Source organism: Perognathus longimembris, chromosome 28 (genome assembly GCF_023159225.1).
Source record: "Perognathus longimembris pacificus isolate PPM17 chromosome 28, ASM2315922v1, whole genome shotgun sequence".
NCBI lineage: Eukaryota > Metazoa > Chordata > Mammalia > Rodentia > Heteromyidae > Perognathus > Perognathus longimembris.
In genome coordinates, this window is record NC_063188.1 from 34,147,551 (window position 1) to 34,172,621 (window position 25,071).

Genomic DNA, 25,071 nt, shown 5'->3' on the forward strand with positions numbered 1-25,071 from the left:
CCTCCCCCTCCTCCTCCTCCTCCTTCCACCCCCTCCTCCTCCCCCCTCATCTTCCTTCTCCTCCTCCAGCCCCCACCCCGCTTCATGCTTCCCCCTCCTTCTTCTCTCCTACTTCTTTTTAGTTTAAAGTCTCATTATGCAAGGTCTTATATAGCCCAGGCTGCCCTAGAATTCATGATTTTCCTCCTCCAGTCTCCTCAGCATTAAAAGGCTGTGCCACCATGCTTAGCTCTTATTTCCTGAGGAAGGGATCAAACTCAGGGCTTCATATATGCTAGGCAAGTGCTCTACCACACAGACATTGGACTATCTGCTCTTCCCTGGAGGTACTTTCTGTGTTGTGGAAGGATCCCTACACAGTACTGGCATGTATTCCTTTCAACAAAAGCTTTGCCAGTAAGAATGAGACACGATAGGGCTGGGAATGTGGTCTAGTGGTAGAGTGCTTGCCTAGCATGCATGAAGCCCTGGGTTCAATTCCTCAGCATCACATAAATAGAAAAAGCCGGAAGTGGCGCTGTGGCTCAAGTGGTAGAGTGCTAGTCTTAAGCAAAAAGAAGGCAGGGGCAGTGCTCAGGCCCTGAGTCCCAAGCCCCAGGACTGGCAAAAAAATGAGATGTGAGCACAGAGAGGAAAGAGCATTCCACATTCCTGAGTGACAGGTTTGTCGACCACAGCTGAAAATGTCAGGATCACCATGGATGCACATTCTTGTGATGCTGGAGCATGGATGCCACCCAGAGGTTTGGTGTGTGGGTTTGTGGGCATATGTGGGAGGGAGTTACTTGCAACACTGATTTGATACAAGCACTCTGTCCTTGAGAGAAGGTGGCCTTCCTCATTCCCACCTGACAACGTCTTGCAGCAGGTCAGGGCATTGGATTGGACCCAAGAGAATGGTCTGGACTCCCAAGCTATTTCACCAGGGCTCAGGACAGAACCCTCAGAGGTCACTTGTTCACACTCCACGGAGGCTTTCCTCCTTGCTCTATATGTACCCTCACTCTTGCCTGCAGGCTGTGGGCTGAGGAGTGGGATGTGGTCATTACTCCCATCCTATTGGCTGCTTGGTGAAATTTGATTCCTAAGACATAAATGTATGCTTCTTTCCAGTGTTGGCAATTGATCCTTCCCTGCCCCTTTTGGCAGCAAAAATTCTGGCTGAGGCAGTTCCTCTCAATTCATTGCTGATAAAATTGCCTATTATCCCAGTGCCTTGACAACAGCTTGAAAAAAATGTGCCTGTGCCAGCCCCATGGGCACTTTGGACCCATGCCAGCAGTCTGAGCCCATTTTCTGTAATTGGCTGAAGTCAGAAAGGCAGGAGTCAGGCTCTTGGGGACTTATACGGGATGGTTGGAAAGCATAAGTTTCAGGCTCCAAGCCTGGCTAGAGATGTTGTGAAGGTAGTGGAAATATGCTGCTTCCTTCATCCCTACTCCCTGTGACCAGCTACTGCAGAGACTGGCCCTGGGCCACAGAATAGGAGAGAAGCACACATCTCAGGAGAGTTTTAGGAATTTGGGGGATGTAGTTGATGGGACGCAGTGGAGTTGGTGTGACACTGGAGGATGGTCCCAACTCCTTCTTTGGTAAGAGAGGGACATTTACTCATGGTAACAGTTTGCTCAGGACAGTCTTCTCAACAAACACTTATTCATTTGACAAACATTTATTTGAAGACCTCCTTACCTAGTGCTTAGCTTCCAAACATCTTTTTCCAGGACCTTTGCAGACATAACTAAAGTCAATCTTTGGGTGGAAGTGACTCTTCAGGGCCACTGTACCTGATTGTGGACCCAGACAACAGGGCAAATGCAGCCAGACTGAACTGAAATTATCAAGCTACATGTCCTTAGGACTGTCATTATCCACAGGAAACACTTTTTCCTTTTTTAAAAAAAATAAAAGGACATAATGTATTTTGATATTCTTCACCCTCTATCATTCTCTTTCCTTCTCTCCCCTGAGAAAGGGCTTTTTCTAATTCAACACTGAGGGAGTACTGGGGAGAACTCCCTCTAATTTTTTGAAATGTAATTTTGTTATTATTAAAGTGATGTACAGAGGGGTTACCATTTCAAAAGTTAGGTAATGAGTGCAATTTCTAATTTTTTGGCAGGTACTGGGGCTTGAACTCAGGAGCTGGGTACCATCCCTTAGCTTTTTTGCTCAAAGCTGGTACTCTACTACTTCAGCCACAGCTCTACTTCTGGTTAACTGGAGAGAAGAGTCTCATGGACTTTCCTGCTTGTGATGGCCTTGAATATCAATCCTCAAATCTCAGCCTTCCAATTAGCTAGAATTACAAGGATGAGCCAATAATTACAACAGCTTTCTTTATTTCCTACAAAGGTAAATGATAGGCTACTAGGGACCTAAGAATACCAGAAGGAATGAAGAACAGAAATAATTTTTCAGCAGGATATCACTGTAAAGCCAGAGAGACTAGCCATGCTTAGGGTCTTGATAATTCTATCAATATCCCTCTCCCTGGCAGAAATTATCAGAGACCGATGTAGGAGATGTGTTAGTTTAAACTTCAGGTGAACAGGTGTTTCATCTCCCAATCTTAATCCAAGAGCTGGCCTAAAACCTTGTCTCCTAGTTCCTGGCCATCTGGAGCAGTAGGGTGGGAGTACATGTGTTTTTGTCTGATCCCCATCCTTTGTCTCTGAGGTCGCAGCTATTGTGGTCTAGTGAGCCAGAGGACCCAGAGGCAACAAAAAGAAAGAGACAATACTTCAATGTGTGATAAGTAGTAGGCTTCTAAGAGAAGTAAAGGGAACCCCTGGAAGCTGGCAGGGGTATGAGAAGAGCAAGGTCCTTAGTTCTTGTCACCCATCAGTATCCAGGTACCCAGGGACAGAGGTGCAGGAATATTCAAAGGGCTGGCACCCATCAAGGACACAATGACACTCACAGAGAGGCACGGCAATGACTTGTTGGGATAATAACATGAATAGATTTAATCATTCTTGTTTGAAAAACAAGACATAAATTAGTGTATATATATAATTTATATATTTGTGTAGTATATATACTATGTACAGACATTAGAAAATGTTCCCTCTCCGTGAGGCTGAGGGAGAGGTGAATGATGGTGGTGGAATGACACAGGCAGAGGCAGAGGCTGAGTGGCGAAGGTGGAGGATCAAGAAGTTGGGGGAAGAGGAAGACCACGTCAGCCCGGGGGGCTGACAGTGGTTGTAGGGGAAAGGGTTCCCCATTGGCTGCATCTCTGGCCCGTTAAACAACTTGGTCCTGGGGAAGGAGAGGCAAGGAGGGGGGGCACTACTTCTGGCGAAGGGACACCCCTCCTCCTTGCCAGGAGACCTTGCCACTCGGGGGCAGGGGTAAGGTTATTGCAGTAGGGGGTACCAAGATTGGGCAGGGGCTCAGCACAGTGTACATCTTTATAAAACTCACATAAGAACAAGAGATTTCACATGGGCCTCTCAGAGTGATGAAAGAGAGGCAGACAAAGGGTGTGGGAGGTGGGGTGGGCCACAGGGAGAAATGTAGGGGTGGACAAGAAGCAATCTATACAGAAGAAACATTGGCTTTCTTTGTTCCCTACAGTGGGACCTTGGTAGGGACTCCGTGTCTTCACTCCCAGGAGGCTGGGGGTGGGGTGGGGTGGCAGCGGTGGTGGCAGTGGCGGTGGCAGCAGTGGTGGCAGCAGCGGCGGCAACAGATGTGTGTCAAGGAGGATGCTAAACAGTGTGAGTTCCCTTCCAGATGGCTCCGGAGAGGGAGAGAGAGGTGCAGGAATGCACCGGGTAAGGCGCTCAGCTTCTTTTCTTAGAGAGACAAATCCACAGGGTCAATACACAGCCAAAAGCATATACTCAGGATTAACATATCACGCTAGCTTCCAGAAGTTTAAGATATAGTCATCAACACCCGCCCCACCCCTGCCCCCCTCCCCCCACCCCCTACCCCAATCCATAGCTAAGTCAAACTCCTAAGCACAAGTCTGTCTGGTAGAGAGATGTTGAGAATGGAACCGCATGCCTCTGGCCACAGCCTGCACGCAGGGCAGAGCAGAGCTGGGCCAGGCAGGCTCCAAGGTCTGTTCTGGGTGTCTCCAGGGCAGACATTTTCACCAAGTATCTTACCTAACGTGAGGGGGTGATCCCAGAGGCTTGCTCTCTAGTGGACTGAGCTGCCTTGCCCATCAGTGAGGGGCAGAGCACTTTGGGGTTGGCTGGTGTGGAGCTATTGTACCTGAGGCCAAAGGCTCCTCAGGTTGCCAGCCTGTTGGGCCAGCCACAAACAGCCAGGCCTGGCTGTTCTCTGCGCACATCCTACCTGGGCATGGGCCTCTGCTGTGGCTCCTGCCAGGTGAGTGGGAGCCCAGGATGGGCAGGTGCATCTGGACGGAGCACCCTCTCTTCTTGGCTCGGCGCTTGGGCCGACTGCTACTGCCGCTGCTCCCTGTAGGGGAGCAGATGCCACGAGGAGCTCAAGCCCCCAGCTCTCCTGGTGCCCACTTTGGAGCAGGAAGTGAGCTTGATGTCACCTCTTAGCTCCGGAGAGGAGAAGAGAGAAAATACAGCTCTGGAGTAGGCGTAGTGGCGAGGGGCCTTTGCCCTCACAGTGACACCCAGAGGCCAGGCGATGCGGGAAGACCCCAGGGCGGCAGCGGCTAGGCCTGCAGCCCTTAAGAGAGAGCCTCAGTCAAGGGAGTTTTCACTCCCTGGAGACTGATGGGCTCTTGGACCCTGACTGGCCCAGCAGACACACACACACTCACCACAAGATGCAAGGACCACAAAGCTCAAACCTGGTGCCGTGGGTGGGGAGGGGCAGGCCTAAGCCAATGCCCTACTTAATAAGGGTTTTTAAGGAGCGGGTGAATGTGCTCATAACAGTCGCCGAAGTCGGGGAGCCCGGTGGGTGCCCCGTGGCAGCCTCTGTGGCTGCTGCGTGCTGCTGCTGCTGCTGTTGTTGCTGCTGCTGCTGGCTGAGGTTCCGGGCTGTGGACTCCTCAGCTGCACGCAGGAGGAAGGTGTAATTCCTTACCACCTCTTCTACCTTGGCCAGCAGCTCTTGGCGCTGGGCCTCAGAGCGCACGATGAACACCAGCCGCACAAAGGTCTCAATGAGGCTGCTCAGCACCTGGAAGCTGCCTGTGATGGCCGCCAGCATGTGAGTCGGGCTCTTGTCCACGTTGGCCACACGGCGGCAGGAAGCCCGGAGCTCCTTGAACTTGAGAGCTAGCTCAAGCTTGTACTCTGAAATCTGGGAGACATAGGGCTTGGGGGCACGGGCCTCCGGGCTGGCCACACACTGCCGTAAGACTGTCAGCAGCTCATTGGTGTCCAGTCGGGCAGCCAGGAAGCCATCAGGGAGGCCATAGGCATGGGCTCGCAGGGCATTGATTTTGGCCAGGCTCCCTTCAAAGGTGGACACCCGCAGGTCAATCTCCTGGGTACGGGACGCCTCGGGGCTGCTGCTGCAGGTAGCGGCGTCCAGCACCTGCAGGGTTCTGCTCACCACAGGAACTACCTGTTCATCCAATTTCATGCCAGGCAGAATCTTCATGGGGATGGAGTAGGACAGTTCATCCTTGCCATCACTGGCATCATCGGCCATGTCGCACTTGCGGTAATAGAAGCAGTAGCGGATGGAGCAGCACTTGCCACTCTCACTGTCTTCATCCAGGTCGGCAGGCTTCCGGTACACCTCCTCTGGCAGTGAGAACACAGCCATCTGTCTGGGGCCTTTGGTCTCAGGGGCTACCTGGACGTATGAGGGGTCTCCCAGGGTTGGTGATTCCACAGACTTGCTTTTGGGACCCAAGCTGAGAGGGAGGCCTGCCTCTACCTCCTTGGCTTCCCTGGGCAGCATGCCCAGGGGTGGGTGCGGGTAGACATCTGAGGTCAGCGAGGCACTATCACCTTGGTCCAGCTCACTGACACTGTAGCGGCGCATCAGTTTCCGGTAGTTGGGAGCTGCCAGACATTCACCCCCGGAGGCACACGTGGTCAGGCACGAAACACCACTCTCAGGGTCTGACCGGCACTCTCGCGATTCCAGGCTGGTGGATCGGATGCGCCGGACATTGATTGGGCTGCTGAAGCTTAAGCCTGGGCCAGCTTCTGGCTGCCTCTGGGTAGGGGGGACTCTGTCCCTCTCCCTCCCTTGGATGACAGGCACTGGTGTCTGCACCGCCTGTGGCCGGCCTCCTCGACAGATACGCTTACAGTCACAGCTCCGTCTCTGCTCACGGGACATGCCAGGTCCTTGTTGCACGGGGCTGCTCCGGAGCTGGCAGCTGCAGCGGCCAGGTGCTGGAGGTTGCAGGTACTCAGCGCTCGGCAGCTCCCCCTGGCTTGGTGGTTTTAAAAGTTCCTCCAGGAACTCCAGCTCATACTGCTTGACCTTCTGCAGCTGGGCCTGCCGCTCATCTGTCTCCTTCTTTTGGCGTGTGGGGAAGGTAGCTGAGAATAAATTGCGGAGCCGAAAAGGACCTCGGGATGATTTGGGCTTTGTGGGGCCTTCGGAGGCTGAGTGGGCTCCATCCAGGGTGGTTTCAAGCTTTCTGGAAGGCATGGTGCTCACCTGCCGACTGGTGACCTGAGGCCTCAGTGGACTCTGGCCTCGAGGTTGGCAGCTGGGGCTCTGACCTTGGGACTGGCTGCTTGGACTGTGACCACGGGGCTGGCAGCTTGGGCTGTGGCTACGAGGCTGGCAGCTAGGGCTCTGCAGAGCCATAGGGTAGCCAGCTCGGGGAACCAGGCTGGTCTCCTCAAGCTTATTGCTTTTGGAGGTGCTCTCCAGTTGCCCCTTCTCCCCCTGGCTGGAGCTGGTGCTCTGCTTGTGTAGGGGAGGCTTTGCCCCCTCCAGCCCGATCTTGCCCGCCATCTCCCCTGAAGCTTGTTTGCCCATTGATTCCCTACTCGCTCGTGATACATAGCTTTTGGGAGGGAAACTTTGAATAGAAAGTCTGTCCTCTTGTGGGAAGAGATGGAGGTTATCAGCCCGGCTGCCCATGGGTGTTCTGGGGCTGGCAGACACCTCTGGGCCCAGATGCTGCTGGGAATTCCGCAAGGCCTCTGGAGCACCGGGGCTCACTTTAATCTTCGGATTCTTATTGGCACTGCTGCTGCTCACTATGCTAGCTTCTGGCCTTCCCACGCTGGCCTCCAGTCTTCGCTCACCTCTGCTGGGGGGGTTCCCCAAAGCCCCACTGGGTGTGGCTAGGCTCTTGCTGTGCACCACCTGCTGAAGGGCAGCTGAGATGATAGCTGGGGTCACACTGCCTTTTGGGTCCAGGATCAGCTTGGGGCTCAACCTGACCTCCTTGGGCAGGTTCTCCCTCAGCTCTGAGACCTGCTCTTCACTGAGGGTTGGTGTGGCTGCCCTCAATGACATCTCCATGCCTGCCCTGCTATGACCAGGCCCTTTGTCCTCAGGAACTGGAGGCAGAAGGCTCAGATTCTTCTGCTCGCCTAGCTGTGGAGACAGTGCCGGGTGCACTGCCAGTGAGTATGTTCGCTCTCCCTGCGCCTGAGCCTCAGATGGGGGCAGCTTTCTTCGAGCACCTGGAGGACCAGGACTCTGGCCTGCGACAGCTGGCTGGAGGGATGGGTTGGGATCCGGGCGCCCAAGAGAATAAGGGGCCGTGAGAACGGCCTGGGCTGCGCAACTCTGGATCCGGAAGGGCAGGTCCTTGCGGGCAAGGAGGCTGTCCTTATTGAGGTGCTGGGCCAGGAAGTATGTGGTATTCTGGTGCTGCTTCATGGCCGACATCATCTCTGACATGTCCGTGAGCTCTGAAGAGTTGGTCTCATGGCCTGAGTCCAGCGAGGATTCAGGAGTGATTGTGGCCAGCACAATCAGACCTGGAGGAACAGGGATGGGACTGGTTATACTTACATCCCACCAGATATAGAAGTTCATGGACCCCAAAGTTAGCCAGAAGTATTTCAAGCTGGGGAAAACCATTGAAGCCTAGGAGGATTGCACAGTCTAGGGTTGGAGGAGTGAAGGTGAAGGGGACAAAGAGGAATGAGTTGTGAGAAGGGGTATGAAAGGCAGAAACACAAAAGGATAACAAAAGCGGCAGAGAATATCTGGGCCATTTGGTGGCAAATTTACATCCAAAACAACATGCTAATCAACACTATTTTTAGATTTAACAGCTAGGAAATTTGCTAGTTGTCTTGAAAAGGGCTGGCAGAAAGTGGTCTCTTTCTATCCCTCCTCATCTGGCCAGGCCTCCCCACAGTTCTTGCAGCTGAGGCCATTTAGCTGAGCCTGTACTCTGTATGGCAGCCACCTGGACCTCAATCCTGGAAGCAGATAGTGTTTTGTTTTGTTTTTTTTTGGCCAGTCTTGGGACCTGGGCTCAGGGCCTGAGCACTGTCCCTGGCTTCTTTTTGCTCAAGGCTAGCACTCTACCACTTGAGCCACAGCGCCCCTTCTGGCCATTTTCTGTATATGTGGTGCTGGGGAATTGAACCCATGGCCTCATGTTTACGAGGCAAGCACTCTTGCCACTAGGCCATATCCCCAGCCTGCAGATAGTGTTTTGAGTTTCAAACCTTGAGCAGAGAGAAATGCCAGCTCCGGGACAAACACACAGGGGCCTCCCAGTTCCAAAGATGTTCTCACATATAGAAAAGCCCCTTCATCTTCTGTGTCCACACCTGGCTGTTTCACATGCTTCCTCCTATTCCTTATTCATATTCCCTTTCTGCCTCCCTTGTAAAGGTAGATGTGTATGGAGGTACTTGTGTGACTATGGGTATCTATCTGGTGTGCGTGTTTGTCTAGAAGACAGGTGAGCACATCTTATAGGGAATAGCAGGCATAGTGTATGGGTCTCCTCTAATAATTCTTGAAGTAGCTACCACTTCTTGAGTCCTTCTTCTGTGTGAAGCAGTGCTTAAGTGCTCTGCTTGAGTGAGCTCATTTAATCCTCACCACTAAGTGACACCATTAAGATGACAACAGTGAAGCTCAGAGACAGTGTCTGGCCATGGGGTCAGTCACACTTGCAGAGTGAAGAAGGCAGGACTCCAGTGCACCTGACTCAGAGCCTATGTCCTTGGGCAGGATAAAGATCTCAGGTCTGGAGCAGATGGCTCTTGGCTTTTCTGATGCCATCTCAATAGAGTTGCTCTTTTTGTTTTTCTAAAAAATCATGTGTATGCTGATATTCTTTTCCTATCTTTTATAGTTCTCACAAATTTTCTCCAATCCTCCTTTCTGGCCTGAGTCTGGAGCTGTCATAGCTCCAATTCTTGAGATGTATCTGGAAGATGTGTCCACAGAGATGAAATGGCAAGAGTTGGGGCTCTGGCTAAAGTTGAACTGCATCACTGTCACATACCAGAATTCCCAGAACCCTATCTGTACTACTTCTGGCCTATCCACTACCCTAGACAGATCATGGCAACTTTAATATCAGCTTGAGAAAAAGCAATGTTTACCTGCTGGCCATTTTCATGCCAGGGAAAGAAGAGGAGGTAAGAGGGAGGAGGAACGGGCTGTTTACCTGCAGTCTGTGGGGGTTGGGGGTGTGGTCCATCCTCGGATGCAGCCAGGGCTTCCAGAGCCTGCAGGGTGGACACCAGGGCATCATCGAGCTCTTGGGCATGATCTCGGACTGTCCGGGTCTGCACACTGTCGATCAGTGTCACTGGTATCTCATCATACAGGAGCCCGCGCAGGTGACGTCCTTGCTCCTGACTCTGAACAGCCCTGCGCTTGGGATCATCCTCATCAGAGCTGTTATCTCGGAAACCAGGGGGTGGGGCAGCAATGGCAGGCAACAGAGAAGTTGTCTCATCTTCTTCTTCTTCCTCCTCCTCACTCCCTGGTGGTGGGAGGGACATCAAGTCTACCATATTGTCAGGAGTGGAGCCTGGCCTCCCACTTTTGCGAGGGCCCAGCTGTTCCTGGAGTTTGGCTTTACATGAGTCACAGTAGAAATTCAGGGCTTCAGCCCCAAGGGAATTGTCCAAGGTGTATGACCGGGCCCTGCTGGCACAAGGCTCGTGGTCTAGGCTGGCTGCATCAAAGTCATCAGGTACTACCTCATAACCTTGGCCAGAACTTTTGGATGTGGGGTCAGACTTGGTTCGGGGCCTGGTCTCTTCAAAGAAGATTAGGTTCTTGTTGACATCTGTCCGGTTTTCCTGCTCCTTCCTTTGTTCCCGCATATGGAGGTAGCAGAAGCTGACAAGCTCAGAGTCGGCAGGCGGGGGCGTGCAGTGGCTCGACTTCCTGGGGCTGGTGACCACGCTGCCCACATAACTACTCTCCTTTTTCCCCAGGTGGCCCCCAGTGACAGGGCGGTGGGCGCTGTGCATGTAATCTAAACACAGAGAGAGAATCAACAAATGCTGCTGAGAATGGGAGAAGGCTGAGCTCACTTGGCAACTCTGGCCAAGGTCTGAGCAGCAAAACGGGCTGGCCTAACTGTTAGAGATTAGAGGGAGGGGAGTTGATGGGCCATGTGCTGGCTGACCCTGAAAGTAGTGTAGAATCCAATGGCCAGAGCTGGGGCAGTTCTACCACCTCTGAAATGGCAGGTGAGGTGGGGTTGGTGGTGAATACCTTGCTATGTGAGCACTACTGGACTCTTATTCGATATGTCTGATCTAAGAAGTCAGCTGTAAACACACTTATGGAGTTTGTTTTAAATTCTTTTGAGAAAGATTCTATCCCTGTTCAACTCTTTTTTTTTTCCAGTCCTGGGGCTTGATCTCAGGGCCTGAGCACTGTCCCTGGCTTCTTTTTGCTCAAGGCTAGCACTTTACCACTTGAGCCACAGACCACTTCTGGCTTTTTCTATATCTGTGGTGCTGAGGAATCGAACCCAGGGCTTCATGTATAGAGGCAAGCACTCTTGCCACTAGGCCATATTCCCAGCCCCTTAGTAAATTTTTTGTGCTGGTTCTGGGGCTGGAACTCAGGGCTTGAGCACCATTGCTTAGTAGTTGTTGTTCTTGTTTTCTGTTCATGTGATGCTGAGGAATCAAACCCTGGGCTTCGTGCATGCTAGGCAAGCACTCTACCACTAAGCCACATTCCCAGCCCCAGAATATATATTCTTCTAAGTATACATGGAATGTCACCAAGGCCAGACCGTATATCAGAATATTAAATAAGTCACAATAAATTAAAATGAGGGGCTGGGAATATTGCCTAGTGGTAGAGTACTTGCTTCATATACATGAAGCCCTGGGTTCAATTCCTCAGCAACACATATATAGAAAAAAGCCAGAAATGCCGCTGTAGCTCAAGTGATAGAGTGCTAGCCTTTAGCAAAAAGAAGCCAGAGACAGTGCTCACGTCCTGAGTTCAAGCCCCAGGATTGGCAAAAAATTTAAAATGAATAAAATGACACAAAATATATTTCCTAAGCACAGTAGAATAAATTAAAAGACAATAATAGAAAAAAAATCACAAATGGGGGAATTTAAAATAATATATATTTTTGGTGCTGGTCCTCAGGTCTGAACTTAGGGCCTGGGTGCTGTTCCTAATCTTTTTTGTTCTTTTTTTGTTCAAGGTTAGTGCTCTACCATTTGAGCTACAGCTCCACTCCTGCATTTTTGGTGCTTAAATGAAATTAAAGAGTCTCCTGGACTGTCTTGCCTGGCTCTGTACTGAAGTCCTCAGATCTCAGCCTCCTGAGTGGCTAAGATTACAGGTATGAGCCACTAGTTCCTGGCTCAAACAAAATAATTCAAACTAATGGGCCAAAGAAGAAACCACAAGAAAAAAATTAGAAGATACTTTTAGATAAATGAAAATTAAGATATAGCATCAAAACTCATGGTGCTTAATAGCGCTCAGAAAGGAAATGTAGCTTGTCAAGAAGCTGAAACCTTGTATATTGATACATGGAATGCAAACTTCTTTGTATAACTATTTAGGAAAAATAAGTATTGAACAGGAAGAGGAGCCAGGGAAAGGAGTATGGTTGAGCACCTGCTTAACAAACACAAGGCCCTGGGTTCAAACCTTAATACAAAACGAAACCAAACCAAAATAACGAAAAGACCGAAATACAAACAAATGAACAACAACAAAAAAACCCAAGCAAAAAATAAATCCCAAAGAGAAACGTCAAATTGGTGGTACATGGACTCATAATTCCAGTATTTGGGAGGCTGGAGCAGAAGACAGAGAATTCAAGGCCACCCTTGACTACATAAGACAGATCCTGTCTTAAAACAGCCAGGTGACTCATGCCTGTAATCGTAACTACTCATGAGATGAGATCTGAGGATCACAGTTCAAAGCCAGCCTGGGTAGAAAAATCCTTGAGATTCTTATCTCCAATTAACTACCAATAAAAGCTTCAAGTGGATCTGTGGCTCAAATGGTAGAACACCAGCCTTGAGCACAAAAGCTCAGAGAGAACACCCTGAGTTCAAGCCCAGGACACACACACACACACACACACACACACACACACACGCGCACACACACACACACACACACACACACACACACACACACAGAGACTAGGGGTATAGCTTGGTAGAATGCTAGCTTAGCATGCAGTGGGCCCTGGATTTAATCCCCAGCACTGAAAAAATGGAATATTGTAGGTCAATATTAGGGAACAAAACTGACTAGCATTGTAAGCCCCCCCCCCCTCCCCACCTTACAAAAGCCCTTTCAAAAACAGAAACAGAAAGAACCGGAAACAAAACTCACAAGAGGAAAAAACAACTATTGAGCTCATTCTTTTTTTTTTTTTTTGGCCAGTCCTGGGGCTTGGACTCAGGGCCTGAGCACTGTCCCTGGCTTCTTTTTGCTCAAGGCTAGCACTCTGCCACTTGAGCCACAGCGCCACTTCTGGCCGTTTTCTGTATATGTGGTGCTGGGAAATTGAACCCAGGGCCTCATGTATACAAGGCAAGCACTCTTGCCACTAGGTCATATCCCCAGCCCCTCTTGAGCTCATTCTATGTAGCCATCATTAACCTTGATACCAAACCCAGAGAGACATCACAAGAAAACTACAGAACAATATCTTGAGAATAGAATATCTCATGAATATAGACACAGAGTTAGTTAACTACTAGCAAATGAAATTCATAAAAAGATTACATACCATTACAAAGGGGGATTTATTGCAGTCAGTAACATCAAATGTAAATTAATGTAACATACCATGTTACCAAAGGATGAAAATTGCATGGTTGCAAAGCATGGTGTATGCCTGTAACCCCATCTACTCAAGAAGTGGAGACAGGAGGATCTCAAGTTTGAGAACAGCCAGTACAAAGTTACCTAGACCCGTCTCAAGAACAAGATGAAAACCAAAGAAAGGGTCCAGGTGCTGTTGGTTCATGCCTGTAATCCTAGCTACTCAAGAAGCTGAGATCTGAGGATCACTGTGGTTCAAAGCTAGCCCAGGCAGGAAAATCTGTGACTTTCATCTCTAATTAAACACCAGAAAAGCAAGAAGTGGAGCTGTGGCTCCAGTGGTAGAGTGCCAGCCTTGGGGGAGGGGGAGGGCCCTGAGTTCAAGACCCAGTACAGGTGTACATGTGCGTACAAGCACATACACACACACACACACACACACACACGAGTAATGAGGTACATATATTACAATCTGAATGATTTTTGAAAATAGGCTAAGTAAGAAAAAGCATGACACAAAATAATATATACTACATGATTTCATCTATTTAAAGAAAACATTCAAATAGGCAGAACTATAGAAACAAAAATTAGAATGATGGCTACTTAGAGGTGGGTGGAAACTAGTAGGACATGAGAAGTAATTGCTAATGCATACTGTTTTCTTTAGGAATGGTGATGGATATACTAAATATATAAATTAAAAACACTAAGCCAGGTGCTAGTGGCTCATGCCTATAATCCCAACTATTCAGGAGGCTGAGATCTGAGGATCAAGATTCAAAGATAACCCTGGCAGGAAAGTCCATGAGATGCTTATTTCCAATAAACTACAAAACGATCTAGAAGTAGAGCTGTGGCTCTAAGTGGTAGAGTGCTAGCCTTGAGCACAAAAGTCCAGGGACAGTGCCCAGGCCCTGAGTTCATGCCCCAGGACTGGCAAACAATAACAACAACAAAACCAACAATTTATCTGTACACTTTACATGGATAAATTGTATGGCTTCGAAATTATAGCCAAATGAATCTATTTGTTAGAAAAGCACAGCACTGGGCCCTTCATAATTTTTGTTTTTCTGAGGAAAAAAGTTAAACATACTCAATTTTGTTATTATGAATTGCTTTCAATAAGCAAAGGTTAAATGTGTAAGACTTGTACTGGTGGTGTAATTTTCCAACTTAAAGTGTTGCTAAAGGTCACACTTCCTATCTATTTTTTCCTAGTAAATGAGGCAAGCAATTCTAGGATCTTCCACAAACATCTTGCCACCCACATGTACATTGGTCTCCATTGAGAGAGGAATCATCCTGCCTATACAGATGAGCTAGCTATTAGAGAGGGTGGTCAGAGTACCTGCCTATACAGATGAGCTAGCTATTAAGAGGGTGGTCAGGGTACACTCTTCTTAGGATTTCAGGATGTTTTCCAACTGAAATCTCAATGTACTCAGTATGAAAAACCTGAGATCAGATACCTATGTGAGCAGAGTACTATTTACACAGTAACACCCCCTTCCCAAATAACCCAATGGATAATGCTGGCCATATATTGTCTTTTTGACATTTCCTTGGAAATCTATAAGAGTCTCTTCTCTCTCCTCCCTCAGTAAGACCATTTAAGTGTATGTTTTTGTTTTTGTGTTTGCCAGGCCTGGGGCTTGAACTCAGGGCCTGAGCACTGTCCCTGGTTTCGTTTTGCTCAAGGTTAGCACTCTACCTCTTGAGCCACAGCGCCACTTCTGGCTTTTTTCTATATATGTGGTGCTAGGAATCGAACCCAGAGCATCATGCATGCAAGGCAAGCACTCTACCACTAGGCCATATTCCCTACCCACCATTTAAGTGTATGTTAAACAACTATAGAACATTAAATAAAAAGTTTTTCCAAAGGCTGGGAATATGGCCTAGTGGCAAGAGTGCTTGCCTCGTATACGTGAAGCCCTAGGTTCAATTCCTCAGCACCACATATATAGAAAAAGCCGGAAGTAGTGCTATGGCTCAAGTGGTAGCATGCTAGCCTTTAGCAAAAAGAAGCCAGGGATAGTGCTCAGGCCCTGAGTTCAAGCCCCAGGACTGGCAAAAAAAAAAAGTCTTGCCAAAATGAAACAAACAAAAACAAATGCATAGGGCTGGGGATATGGCCTAGTGGCAAGAGAGCTTGCCTCATATACATGAGGCCTTGGGTTCAATTCCCCAGCACCACATATACAGAAAATGGCCAGAAGTGGCGCTGTGGCTCAAGTGGCAGAGTGCTAGCCTTGAGCAAAAAGAAGCCAGGGACAGTGCTCAGGCCCTGAGTCCAAGCCCCAGGACTGGCCAAAAAAAACCCCAAAACAAATGCATAGCACTGGGCACATGAAAGGTTTTTTTTTTTGAGATAGGTTTTGCTATATATCCGAGGCTGACTTCCAACTTTCTTATCTTCTTGCTTCAGCCTTTGGTGTTTGGGGATTATAGGCATGTATGGCCACACCCAACTTGAACCTTTAATCATCATTATTATTACTTTTTGTCAGTTGTGGGGCTTGAACTCAGAGCTTGGACACTGTTGCTGACCTCTTTTGCTCGAGGCTAGCACTTTATCACTTTGATCCACAGCTCCATTTCTGGCTTTTGAGTGGTTAATTGGAGATAAGAGTTTCAAGGACTTTTCTGTCTGGGCTGGCTTTGGACCATTATCCTCTTATCTCAGTCTCCTGAGTAGCTAGGATTACAGGTATAAGCCACCAGCACCTAGCTTCAATCCTTACTTTAAAAGAGAAAAGAAAAAGTGCCTTACATCATGAAAAGACTTTAATGTGGCTTATCTCACACAATCCTGTGAAATTCCTCATTGAGTAGGTAGTATTAATATTCTTTATTTTACATATACAGAGCTTGATACTTAGTTTACAGACTTGCTCCTATGAACTCATCTAAGATAAGTCAGAACTAGAATCCATGTCACTCTGCCTTCAGACCTAAGTTCATAGCAGCTTTCCACAGACCATGTTGGTCTATGTTATTCAATGTAATTACAGTGAATCTATATGCTTCAGGCCTTACTGGCTGTGTCTATAGAACTCTGGATCAACGAGGGTAGCAAGGTTCAGTGACTCAATTCAGGCCTCTGAAAATCAGGGAAGAAGCATTCCATGGAATTGCTGAGTCAGGAGTATGATCTGTAACTTACTGGTGTCTCTCTACCCACAGGCATCTTCAGAAGGGCCTGGGGATGCCTCAGGAGCTAAGCATCTAAGAGACAGCTGAGCAATCATTGGAACCAGTCTAGCAATGAGCTGCCAACAGGGGTCACACCTAAGGCAGATCTACCAAGCAAGGGTGACTCCTCTCAGACAAAGGCTGGAGTCCTAACGGTAGCTTTTCTCCTTGTGAGACAGAACTAAGGCAGTAAAGGTCAGGTGATGCTAGCCTGTCACTGGGACTTCCTGATTTGAGAAAAGTGTGCCTGGAAAAGCCCAACTCTCCTCCAGGCAGAAGGTTAGAGATGCCAGATGCAGGTGGCTGATGGCTGGGACAGTGTGTCTCTCAGATGGCAAACCTGTGTAAATGGCTCATCAGATTTCACCAAGAGGTGTGTGTGTGTGTGTGTGTGTGTGTGTGTGTGTGTGTGTGTGTGTGTGTGCTAGTTTATTAGTCTATATTCAGCCATTGACAAGACTGACTTCAAAACACCTTCAAAAATCAAGTCAGTGAGCCAGTTACAGTTGTGCCTCAAAATATATGCAGCTTGTGTACACACACACACACACACACACACACACACACGAACACACACACACACACAGAAAGACAAACACGTCAGTATATGGCCCTCCTGTATTCTATAGTTCAACCATCATTGCTTAAATGACCATCTACTGGCCCCCTGTTTTTTCTGAACCATTCAAAAAAGTGTATTGTGGTCAGCCTGACTCCGGCACTCTGAATGTTACTGGGTTTTACTTATATGAAAACTGGCAAGTCACTGATAGTTAACTAGAATATTCAGTTCACCAAACCACACTGTGTCTAATCATGGTAGAAAATGTAGACTGATCTCATCCAACTGAGTCTCCAATTGGGATCTCCAAAGCTTATTTTCCTGAACTGCCTCCCTGCCCCCGCCCCTGCCCCGCCACAGGATACATATAGCAGATAGCTGCCTGTGAATATCTTGCTGCTTCACTATATCCTAGACCTTTAAACACACATGCTGGTCTATGGTGACTGCTGAATTTCCCAGCATAAAGGCAGAATGTTATGTATGGGAATGGTCCCATACATTTCTCCCCACTATGCTGTAAGCTGTATGAGGCCTGGGACAATTAAACCAGGCATTATTCTCAGCTGTCTCCCTGTCCCCAAGGCTTGGGTACTAGAGAAATGTCTGTTGAATGCAGCTACTGAGAGAAGGGAATGCCTTCCCCACCACGTCCCAGTTGCTGGTTTAACAGCATCCTTTAGGCCCAGAAGATTGTGCACTGCGTTGGGATGGCTGGATGCTAGTATCTGTTGTGGTACAAAAATATACACCCGGACTGACATTTTCCTTTTTTCCTGAGAGACCAAGCCCTACTTGGGCTGCAGCTGTGGCCCCTGAGGGACAAGGCCAATGAGACTGGCAGGATGCCTATTCACTGTAAGAGTTTGCCAGACAACAGTTTCTGACACTGGGGCTTCTACTGTGGGATGAAAGAGAAGGCTGATGGAGGAAAATGAGTTCAGCTTTGGACAGTGTCATAAAGGTCTACCACACCAGGAACCAATAACCGCAGGACTGTATACCAGGCTGAGGCCTTCTCAGCTGAGTCCTTCCTTTCCTAGGGCTGTGAAATAAGATGTGCACAGCACCCCAGTGCTTTGTTGAACTCAGCAAAGCATGCTGGAGGCTCACCTTCAAACCACTGAGCAAGAGCCCTTGGTGTGTAGTGTCAACCCAGCAACTAGCACTTCAGCAGGCCAAGAAACCAAGTTCCTAATCAGCTCACCTTGGGGGAGTGATGCCAAGCTCAAGGTTAGGTCTTTCTGGCCAGAAGAGAAAGGAGATACAGAAGTTTTCTATTTTCTCTGCCACTGAGAAAATTTTCCACACTAAGAAAGGAGCACTACAAACTGCAGATACACTACAGTGGCCCATTTGGCTCCTGTGTGGACACAGAGACTCCAGGCTAGGGGTGGCCTGAGCCTCTGGCACTCGGCACTCACATACGAGTTCTCAGGAATCAGGAAGAGGATCCTAAAGCCATGACAGGCACCAAAAGAGTGCAATGAGTCATCTCTTCCTTTGGAAAAGCAACAGGGAATCAAGCCACATAGAAGGTTCTGGGTAAAGCTGCAGGGACACACTTGGAGCCCCTTGGTTAGGGTGCTGATGGTGTAACACAAACCTTGCATAGGACTATAGATCCACTTTCTTGTGCCTGTTCTGGGGCTTGAACTCAGGGCCTGCACACTGTCTCCAAGCTGTTTTGCTCAAGGCTAGCACTGTAGCACTTAAACCACAGTTCTACTTCTGGTTTTCTCATGGTTAATTGGTGATAAGAGTTGCACAACTTTCTTACCAGGCTGGCTTCGAACTGTGATCCTTAGATCTCAGCCTCCTGAATGACTAGAATTACAGGTGTGAGCCAATGGTGCTCTGCTTAGAGCCACCTTCCTTTTGTAGATCCACGATATAATTCCTACTGTCACATTTGGCTCATGTCTCACTTCAGATTCTTCCTTCTGCCATCTATTTCCCTTTCTCCTCTATTCTGCTCAGTTACTTGGGTGTGATTAGACGATAGGAGATCACAGGTGCTACTGAGTGCTAACACTGGCTTTTCTAGCATTTGGCCATCTGTAGGTTTGGAAGTCCACCTGCTTCTTCAGAGCTCTTTATCTGGAGCTGTGCAACAACTTGCTCCCCCGTTTCTTTTTTATTGTTATTATAAAGGTGAAATACAAAGGGGTTACAGTTACCTAACTCAGGTAAAGAGTATATTTCTTTTTGGAAAATGTCACACTTTCTCCCGTTTCTTCCTCTTCCAGCTCAGCCCCTTCACTTCCATATGTATAGCCCCTTCCCACACCCGGGGGACCACCCATTTGCTCCCAAATCTGTGTTTGGTGTATTGCCTTTTCATTCCCATGGAGCACATTATGCGAGCCATCAAAACTTGTGTCTGTCATGATGTGTACGATGGGCTTGTTAAAATGGGGAAAGTCATGAGGATGTCTACAGAAGTGACACAGAGCTCTCTGGGTACTGGGTCATCTGGCCACAAGTGTGTTTTCATGCTTCAACATGGCCATCTCCAGTCTGAATCAGTCTGAAACTAATAAAGTCTTGAAGACAGTAACAGTCATGTGGCAAGGGCAGGTTGATCAAGTGGTTACCAAGTGACAAAGGTGATAACTGAGTGTTAAGTTTTGGCTTTTCTTATGATTGAGGTTGGGAACCCTTACTCTTTGTATGTGAGTCTGAGGTTAGTATGTGAAGCACAGGCTTTCTGAGTCATCTGTTTCTCCTCCAGCTTCTGTTCTGGGCATCAGGGCCTGGACTGGCCAGATTTTTTTCCCTCTCTTTGTGCCATCACCAGGACAACCTTGTCAGGTTGACCATTGTAAATTGTCTGTTACTTTCTGCATGGGGGCTGCATATGTTCTATCTCTTATTTTCAAGCTGCCTTCTGGGCCTACCCAGTCCTTCCTCACCCATCCTTCTATGAACAACCAAAAGGTCGATTTTCTTTTCTTTTCTTTTCTTTTTGTTTGTTTGTTTTTTTTGGTGGGGGGGGGGCAGTCCTGGGCCTTGGACTCAGGGCCTGAGCACTGTCCCTGGCTTCTTCCCGCTCAAGGCTAGCACTCTGCCACTTGAGCCACAGCGCCGCTTCTGGCCGTTTTCTGTATATGTGGTGCTGGGGAATCGAACCTAGGGCCTCGTGTATCCGAGGCAGGCAATCTTGCCACTAGGCTATATCCCCAGCCCTTTTCTTTTCTTTTTTTTGTTGCTGGGGCTTGAACTCAGGTCCTGGGCTCTGTCCCCGAGCCTCTTTGTGCTCAAGGCTACCGCTCTACCATTTGAGCCATAGTGCCAATTCTGGCATTTTTTTTAGTAGTTTATTGTAAATAAGAGTCTCACAGGGACTTTTCTTCCCAGGCTGGCTTTGAACCACAATCCTTAGATGCCAGGGTCCTGAGTAGTTAGTATTTCAGGCATGAGCCACCAGCACCCACTTTTATCTTCATTTTCAACTTCCTTCCAACTAAGCCAGAACATGCAAGATTCACCCCCAGATCTCTGTGTCTCTTAAAAATTTGCCTTAGATCCAATAAAATTCTTCTCTTTGAGAAGGGGTCTTTCTCTGTATCAGCTGACCTTAAACTCACAATCTTTCTGCCTCAACCATCTCACCCCCCCGCCAATCCTGGGGCGTGGGCATTGTCCCTAAGCTTTTGTGTAAGGCTAGTGCTCTACCACTTGAGCCACAGCTCCATGTCCAGTTTTTTCCTTTTTTTTGTTTGTATTTTGGCCAGTCCTGGGCCTTGGACTCAGGGCCTGAGCACTGTCCCTGGCTTCTTCCCGCTCAAGGCTAGCACTCTGCCACTTGAGCCACAGCGCCGCTTCTGGCCGTTTTCTGTATATGTGGTGCTGGGGAATCGAACCTAGGGCCTCGTGTATCCGAGGCAGGCACTCTTGCCACTAGGCTATATCCCCAGCCCCAGTGCAATTCTTTACTTGGCTCCAGCACATGCTTGCTGATGGTATCTTAGGTCCATTCACTGACTCAAGCACCCTGTGTTACTACAGAAATCCTTTGTGGCACAGGCACATTCCCAGTGGGGATGTGCCAGGTAAGGTACTTGCTATGGAGCTGGCTATTGTTATATTAGGAACTGTGGACATGGGGAGAGTGTGAGGGCAGTAGACTTCCTCCCTTTATGTTTTCAGGGTCAAAAGGGCCTCTGGCATACTGAAAACCAACCTAGGCTGAGCCCTACCTGCCTTGATCATTGGAGGTGCAAGAGGCTGGCTGGAAGGCCTGGAGAAAACCATCTTTCTGGAATCCAGCAGGAGGCGGCAGTACCCTGCAATCAGGCAGGCAAAGTTGGTAGCTTCTGGCCACTCCATCAACAGCACCAGAGGCTGTGAAAGAGAGGGAAAAAACATAAGGACATGAGAAGGAAGATAGGTCACATTTCCAAGATAAGAAAGAAAAGTAATAAGTAATAATAAAGTAAAAAGTAGAGAAAAATTAAAAACAATAAAGAAATAAAAAACAAAAGATGCCTTGCATTGTTGCAAGAACCATACTTTCAGCTGGGTACAGTAGCCCATGCAACCATCCTAGCTACTTCAGGAGGTGAAGAAAGGGAAGTCTGAGGTTCAAAGTTAGACTGGGCAAAAGTTAGCAAGATCAATCAATAAAAAGCTGGACGTGGTGGCACCTGTCTGTTATCCTAGCTATAAAGAAAGCATAAAGAATACTATCATTATTTAAGCTGGCTTTGGCATAAACGCAAGATCCTCTTTGAAAAATAATTGAAACAAAAAGGGATGAGAGGAGTTGGTAGTGTGGCTCAGTGGTGGAGTGCTTGCTTAGCATGCATGAAGCCCTGGTACCACATACACAGAAAAAGCTGGATGTGGCGCTGTGGCTCAAGTGGCAGAGTGCTAAGCTTGAGCAAAAGAAGCCAGGGACAGTACCCAGGCCTTGAGTTCAAGTCCCAGGATTGGAATAAAAAGAGATAAGAGCTGGGCAAGGGTGGGCTTGTACCTGTAATCCTAGCTACTTAAGAGGGTGAGATCTGAGCATTGAGGTTCAAAGCCAGCCTGGGAAGGAAAGTCCGTGAGACTCTTATCTTCAATTAACCACCAGAAAACCAGAAGTGGTGCTCTGGTTCAAGTGGTAGAGCACTAACTTTATGTGGAAAAGACAAGAGTGAGAGGTCCTGAATTCAGGCCCCAGGACCAGAAAACAAAGGATAGTATGGAGTCATGGGGCACCTGCTGTGAAAGATAATGTTCCTAAATTCAAAACCCAATACCACCATCAACAATATATATGTACTTTCAGAACTAAACATTTAGGCACACAGCCTGACAACTTCTTCTGATTTGGGATTCTCTTTGTAGTAGACTCTTACTCAGGTATCACATTAAATCAGCCTTTATTCACACATTTAATGAACCAGCCATTTTTACTGAAAAAGACTAAAATTATATAACATCATGTGCCTGTTGTGTGGCTGTATTTGCATTTGTCAGAGCTCAGCAGATGTGTGGGCCAGCTGGGAGAATGTGGGGTAAAGCTGAAAGTCTCGGCTCAGCCTAGACTAGCTCTCGCTGTTCACCATATGCCCCTACAACATCAGAATGTCTAAAATAGCTGAGCCTACAGGCATTCACTACCACACCTGGCTTAGATATCCTCCTTTAGCAGCCCTGTGACCAGTGCAGAAGGACTGATGCAGAGAGAGTTGAGTGTGGACAGTTGCTACTATCATTGCTGTGTCGAAGAAAGTGTCACCTGGTGACTGGGGCATTCAAAAATATCAAAGCCACCCTTGCTGAACCTGGGCACATCATCTTCCACCCAGACCCACTCTTCTTAAGGTATGTGGGAATGGCTGATGAGGGGCACTGATTTGAGCCTCTCAACCACTGGGTCCTCTGCTGGGTCCAAAAGCTGCCTCACCTGGGGATATATGGCTCATTTGTGGGTATGTTTTACCATAGAAATTGTGATTTTTTTTTTATGATATGGAGGAAGCTGGGATACACTAACCTAGGGACCTCCAGTAGCCTCCTAATTGGCTTTTCTGTTCCAGTCTCTTCTCAATTTAATCTACTTCCTCTCCAACAGGGGTCTTTCTAAAGCCTATCTCTTTTCCCCCCGAGAACCTCTATAACGCATCACCTATAGGCTAAAATCGAACTGCTATTCACTGCCTACAAAGTCCTTCAGGACCTGGACCAGGCCTACATCTCCAACCACATGTCCCTTAACACTGCTTATATCCTCCTTCCTTCATCTCTCACCTGGGGCTTAGGCAATGCCCCATCATTCACAGTTGTCCATGCTTTCTCATGTTGCCATACCTTAGTTTGTGCTTTTCCCTTCCACAAAGTGCTCCTGCATCCTGCCTTGTTAACCTGGTCAAGTGCTACAAACTAGCTGGATGCCTTCTGGGAAACACGACCAACTGAAATCTATGGCCATTCATTCTAGAGCAGTCAACCTGATTCCTGCTCCAGAGTGTGTAAGCTTTACACTCTTACAGTACGAACATGACTTAACATGCATAATCACACCAACAAATATGACTCCAAGGTGGGAGAAGGACTACAAAGGAAAATTACAGAGAGTTATCGGAACATAGAATATCCTGGAGCTGTGAGTGGGTGGGCGTGGACATGTGCTGGTGTGTGACATTTGGTTTCAGAAGCTGAAAGAAGCTTCTTTTGAGGGAAAAGGCATTGGCTGACAAATAGAATGAAAAACCATTTGACTACAGTACAGGCTGAGTGGTAGTTTGATAGACACATGGATGGGCTGACTGGCTCCAGGGCAGACTGATTCACTCAGGCCTAGCTGACAGGTTAGCTGCAGAGCAGGCAGAATGTCAGTCTTACATTCTGATTGCTTAGCTACCTGGCTGGTTGGTTGACTAATGGACAGAATTACTGACTGGAAGCTGAGTGACTAATTGACTGACTGACTTAACTGTGTGACTTCAGTTTCTTCTTATCCCCAATATAGCCTGATGTCAGCAATAAAACAGCATGAGAGTAAAATCTTATGCACAGAGATGGCCAAGCCTATTGGCAGCTGGCTCAGCCCAGCCCAATGCAGCTCAGCCCATTAGTAGTCTCTCCTCAGCATTCCCAGACAGCCAACTGGGCCCCAGCACAGGCCAAATGTAGTCTGTCAAGGGAACACAGATGCACTTTTTGCCAACAGGGGAAAAATCAAATCAAAGGCAGGCAGGCAAACAGAGGTTAGATAGGTTTCTGCAAAACCCTCAAAAAACAACATTTTACTTTCAATAGGATTTTAATGCTCATGATGCCTAATGTCATACTTGTCTCTACTGAAAGCACTAGAGCAATGCAGCTCAACCATGAGAATGGGAGACACGGGGGGGGGGGAAGTGGGTCACACAAGAGATCCCTTGGGACTTTCCTTCAATCATTTTTCCCCCTTCCATGTTTCTATGGTAATGGGGTATGGTAATGTCCCAGTGGTGTCTCAGTCCCACACTGCTATCTCCTGGAGAAAAATATCTGAACAGTACTACTTCATGGTTGCTCCACTATGAGCAAGTAAACCAAGCAAAAACTCCTAACAGACTATGTCCAGGCTGACTTCAAGTGGAAAATGAGATCAGGGGGATGGAGTGTGAAGCATGAGACAGTCAGGAGAAGGGACAGTGGAGATTAATTTGATATGCTCCAATCACATCTCCTTGCCTTGGTATAGCTTCAGTTCTTTCTAGCATCTCTGACAACAGGAAAAGAATGGGACTCCAGGGCCTGGAGAAGCAAGGGCACAAAGTGATCCTCAAGTCCAAGGCAGCCAGTACATTCCAGTTCTTGCCTCCATAGCTCTGGGAAAGGTTAACTGGGCATAGCCTGCTAATTTGGGGGTAGGACAGACTATGACTGTGGTTCTTAGGCCAGATGCATATTAGAATTAGAGTTACCTGGGAAGCCATAAAGACCTAAATGTCCCCACATGGCACCTCAGATATTTTGATGTGAGTGAGCTGAGACAAAGAATTGGGGTATCTACGGAAGTGGCACTGTGGCTTAAGTGGTAGAGTGCTAGCCTTGAGCTGAAGAACTCAGGGACTCAGCGCCCAGACCCTGAGTTCAAGCCCCACAACCAGCATAAACAATAATAATAAATAATAAATAATAATAAAAAGAATTGGGGAATCCAATGATTTTGAAATCCCCCTATATAATTCTTACATGCA

The 25,071-nt window shown here is 47.9% G+C and overlaps 1 protein-coding gene across 1 annotated transcript in view; it reads right to left on the reverse strand.

Annotated features, from left to right (window-relative positions):
* Window positions 1-2,946: 2,946 nt before the first annotated feature.
* Window positions 2,947-25,071, reverse strand: part of Frmpd3 (FERM and PDZ domain containing 3) — a 145,123-nt gene continuing 122,998 nt past the window's right edge. The window contains exons 13-15 of the mRNA XM_048336119.1: window positions 21,091-21,235; window positions 9,512-10,333; window positions 2,947-7,853 (exon numbers count right to left, since the gene is read on the reverse strand). Coding sequence (XP_048192076.1) covers window positions 4,831-7,853; window positions 9,512-10,333; window positions 21,091-21,235 — 3,990 coding nt within the window. The 3' untranslated portion in view covers window positions 2,947-4,830. The remainder of the gene's footprint in view (window positions 7,854-9,511; window positions 10,334-21,090; window positions 21,236-25,071) is intronic.